Genomic DNA, 4,881 nt, shown 5'->3' on the forward strand with positions numbered 1-4,881 from the left:
TGATGTTCTTCACAATATAAAAGCAATATGTTGGGAAAATTATTTAAATGGATGTTTGATTTTTTTTTTTGCAAAATCTAAATGAAATAGGAAGTAAATCATATATGAAGTATATCATCTGATGGAAAGTTTAAATCATGCTTGGCCCATGTAGGATCGTTTTCCAAATGTATGGCTAACGCTTCCTCCATAACTGGTTCCTCCAGTACTGCTGTGCTCAACATGACCTTCTGCTTTAGTGTTTCCGTCCTTGGATGTGTGTTCTACTCCACCTCCAACATGCGATCCGCCATTGCTGTCTTTCTCGGCGTGACCATGGACAGTTGTGTCTCTGATTAGTGAGATTGAATGATTGAGTTGAAATCAGATAAATACATACGATGCAATTTATTTCCTCTTTTAAAAGAAGATACTGCAAAAAAAAAAAAAAAATGCTCATTTTTTATAATCTTTAAATACGTAACTCTACCTGTAGTAGTTGCCAATATAGTATGCTTAAAAAATTTGACCTTATGTTCCATTTGATTGAAACCACAAACGTTCTGAAAGTGTCGTAATTGATAAATTCATTTTTCGAATTTCTTTTCCTTTCTATTTAATTGAATAATTCTGCTGAATGTATCTAATGAATCTAACCTTTTCCCAAAATGGTGATTGTGATTAACACTTCCTCCAGCATGAGTTCCGCTTTTGTCGTGACTGGCGTGACCTTTAATTGAAATACTCCTGTTTTAACATGGAAAAAGAAAAGTTAAATGTAACATCAAGACGGAGAAAAAAGGTGGAAAGAAAAATAAGTGCCTTCTATTTTTCTAAAATATAGATATGAAACAATAGATGACGATATTTTCAACTCTTACTTTGTTTGATTAACCCACCGTCCCAACCCGTCAAGATCTAAATATTTGGTTGTTGTAACATATTTCTGCGCATAAATGGTTCTTGTAGAATTCTATAATTGCTGCTACCTAGTTCTAATTTCTAGTTAGTTGACGTCGAGATTTAGTGAAATTTTGAATGAAGTGGAAAATCTTTGATATGCAATGCAACAATCATTTATATTGATGATTTTCTTTTTTTATAATGATGCAGATTGCATATATGATTTTAGGTTTTTCTTACAGTTAAAAAATTAATTTATCTGCAAATTTGATACTTTGTTTGAATGATTAGATTATTTAAAGTTCAGTTGTTCTCCTGTGTGTTATAATTGAATTTGTTCATATTCACTGCGTTACGGTGATATGAACAGAGATAGTATTATCCCAATTCAGTGGCAAAGTTAACGATTTAAAACAAAAATCTCGGTCATGACTAATAATAAAAATTTGTTTCCATCCATAATTTCCCTTAATAGATAATTTTTACCGTTTCCCTCCGACTGTGTGACTAAAGCTTCCTCCATAACTGGTTCCTCCAGTACTGCTGTGTTCAACATGACCTTCTGCTTTAGTGTTTCCGTCCTTGGATGTGTGTTCTACTCCACCTCCAACATGTGATCCGCCATTGCTGTCTTTCTCGGCGTGACCATGGACAGTTGTGTCTCTGATTAGTGTGATTGAATGATTGAATTGAAATCAGAGAAATACATACTGCAAATTACACCTTGTATATCAATGCTCATTTTTTTAATCTTCAAACACGTAACACTACCTATAGTAGTTGCCAATACGGTCTACTTTAAAAATCTGACCTCATGTTTCATTTGATTGAATACACAAACGTTCTGAAAGTGTCGTTATTGATTTCATGATAAATTCATTTTTAAAATTTCTTTTCGTTTTTATTTAATCAAATGTCCATTTTGTATATTTCTGCTGAATGTATCTAATGAATCTAACCTTTTTCCAAAATGGTGGTTGTGATTAACACTTCCTCCAGCATGAGTTCCGCTTTTGTCGTGACTGGCGTGACCTTTCATTGAAAAGCTCCTGTTATAACATGGAAAAAGAAAAGTTAAATGTAACATCAAGACGGAGAAAAAAGTGAAAAGAATAATAAGTGCCTTCTATTTTTCTAGAATATATATATATATATATATATATATATATATATATATATATATATATATATATATATATATATATATATGACGATATTTTTTCGGTATGACCATGAACGGTTGTCTCTCTGAAAACAAAATATGGATGAGAGATACGTACATAATTATGCATTACAAAATAAGTGAAAATACACTGCATCAAGTTGGTAGACGACCATTACTTTTGATAATGAAAGATGATATTGACTAAGGACACACTTGGAGTATAACTTATCTTTAAAGTTATACATGTACATCGTGATGATAAATGTTTTATTTCCTGAACTTGTCAAAAAAGAAAACTAAAACAAGACCTAAACATACAGAAAAACAACAACTCTTCCTCCCAACCTCCCATCAAAAAACAAACAACCAAAATAAAAACAAACCCAATAAGACAAAGAAACAGAAAAAAAACAAAAAAAAAACAAAAAACAAATCAAAACAACAACAACAAAAACGAAAAAATAACAAAACAACCCCCCCCCCCAAAAAAAAATAATAACAAAAAACAAAACAACACAAAATGATAAACAAACCAAAAACCAAATACTCACCTTTTCCGCATTTCCTTAACAGCTTCTTCTAACTCAGCCAGCCGTTTCCCAAACGTGTGAGTGACAGAAATTCCACCACTGTTACCACCTCTAGAATTATGGTCGAATCCTCCAGTCACTGTTGTCTTGCTTCCACCTTGGTGAGACCACGTATGACTTGCATGGACCCCATAGTTGGTACCACCAGGTCTGCTGTGATCGACGTGGGCCCCTACAGAATTCCTACCTGAATTGTGAGTAATACTTCCACCCACATGAGTTCCACTCCTGTCTTTGTTAGCGTGTCCTTCTACGGTTGTAGAGCTGTGGGCACTGCGTTTGAGAGGATGCAATGATTTTTAATAGAAACCCAGAAAGGCTTGTAAAATATAATCAAATTCTCTCTTTTTATGAATTAACCACTATATCTAATATTGGCAATCTGGTCTACTTTTAATAAGGCCAAATTTTGTTGAGTCAAAAACATTACATTTAAACATATTTTTGCCAAATTTTCACGAAAAAAAGTGAGATTTCATGGAATTTTATAGATTTTTTTTTTACTGGAACGGAATCTTTATTGATTCAATGGTCTGCTCAGGGAAAAATAACAAAAGTTACATCAAAAATTGTCAAGGTGTTTTGAATGTCAAAGTATTCACTGAAATTGAGGCAGGATATTGATCTCTTGCATGCATTTCTTTCTTCTTTTTTTTTTGGCCTGATGTTGAAAATAATAAGCAACCAATAATCTATTTGAAAGAAATCGAATGGAGCGGCGCGAATTGAAATAAAGGCGAAACCCGTATATAAACTTGAATTTGTAATGGTTGTAAAATTACATATAAGATACAAAATAATATATTTCATTACAAGGGCTCGAAAAGTTAAATCTTTTCTTGAAACAATGCAAACGACGATGGAAGGAGTCAATGACTGGATGGGCAATGCTTATATTAAGTGCGAAGAAAAACATGGCCATATGCAACGGCGGACATTGGAGGACTGGTACTACAATAAGGCCTCGGACAGGCGATTAGTTCTCTCTGAAATGAAACATTTTAGGAACTAATGAGCCACCCTGAAGCGTACTGAGTATGGCGAATCTGGAGTAACTCGCTATGCATGATAATTCGTATTTATATTTCATTTAAAAAACAGCGATTCAGATTGGCAAGCCGATGTACAATATATATATATATATATATATATATATATATATATATATATATATATATATATATATATATATATATATATATAAATAATAGATTGAATGAATGTTTGAAATATAAGAATGTCCATAAATAGATTAACTTACTTGTGCGATGAGTGGCCTCGACCTTTGCCGCCGTGCTTCTGAGAGTAATGATGTTCAGAAAACCTGGCCTATTGCGAAAGGCAGAACAATAGAAAAAATGGTTTTAAAAAAGCCAATAGAAAAGTCATAGCTTTCTAAAAAGTGTAAACAATACTTTGCACTACAAAGAGCTGAATATAAGAGGGGATTTTAGATTTGTTTTGATTATGTAAGTAAAAAAAATATTTTATTTTTCAATATTTAGTCCTATCAGTCTACTAACCTAAGGATCATTTTTCCGAATCGTTTTTAATTGAACAATTCATTTCATGTTGGAGTGTGTCTTTTATGAGAAATATTTATTTTATTAGTAAAGTAAACGATAATATATATATATATATATATATATATATATATATATATATATATATATATATATATATATATATATACATGATAATCATTTAGCTCCAGCTTTAACTTCTGTAAACAAATGCAAAATGTCCTTAAAATAAACAATGAAGGTGATTATAAACACAGCTAGTGTTAACTTACCCAAGTCAAGGCAAAGCAGCATGTTATGAAAATTAGAAGTTTCATTTTGACGTTCTCTCTAACACAGTTTTTGATTCGATCACCCAGGAAGGATTATTGATGTGAAAGACAGGAGTTGAGCTCAATTTATATTGTATTCATTTTTATCCTGGAAGTTTGAGAAATAGACAGGTGATTTAAATGGCGTCACAATTGACGCATTTTGTTTTTGTCCGAATTGATTAACTAAATAAAAAGATTAGCCTATTCCAGGATGCAACAGGAATTCTATTTTTCCAAGTGTATCCTGTTTCTTTAGATAAACCATGCCGTAAGAGATAAGGATGGCACTGTTAAGACTATTTCCATAAGTCACGGGAATCATGGGTTATCTTTATCATCCGTTAGTTTTTAATATAATATGCGCAATAAATTTTAACATAACGTGTATGGCAATAAGACATTTGTAC

The 4,881-nt window shown here is 32.1% G+C and overlaps 1 protein-coding gene across 1 annotated transcript in view; it reads right to left on the reverse strand.

Annotated features, from left to right (window-relative positions):
• Positions 1-4,579, reverse strand: part of LOC144970934 (uncharacterized) — a 5,944-nt gene extending 1,365 nt beyond the window's left edge. Inside the window, exons 1-7 of the mRNA XM_078911126.1 lie at positions 4,433-4,579; positions 3,899-3,966; positions 2,599-2,910; positions 1,842-1,931; positions 1,369-1,545; positions 637-726; positions 1-331 (exon numbers count right to left, since the gene is read on the reverse strand). The exon at positions 1-331 is cut by the window's left edge and continues 1,365 nt beyond it. Coding sequence (XP_078767252.1) covers positions 136-331; positions 637-726; positions 1,369-1,545; positions 1,842-1,931; positions 2,599-2,910; positions 3,899-3,966; positions 4,433-4,477 — 978 coding nt within the window. The 5' untranslated portion in view covers positions 4,478-4,579 and the 3' untranslated portion in view covers positions 1-135. The remainder of the gene's footprint in view (positions 332-636; positions 727-1,368; positions 1,546-1,841; positions 1,932-2,598; positions 2,911-3,898; positions 3,967-4,432) is intronic.
• Positions 4,580-4,881: the final 302 nt, after the last annotated feature.

Source organism: Berghia stephanieae, chromosome 4, assembly GCF_034508935.2.
Source record: "Berghia stephanieae isolate SIO BIC M18660-M18661 chromosome 4, UCSD_Bste_1.3, whole genome shotgun sequence".
Classification (NCBI taxonomy): Eukaryota; Metazoa; Mollusca; class Gastropoda; order Nudibranchia; family Aeolidiidae; genus Berghia; species Berghia stephanieae.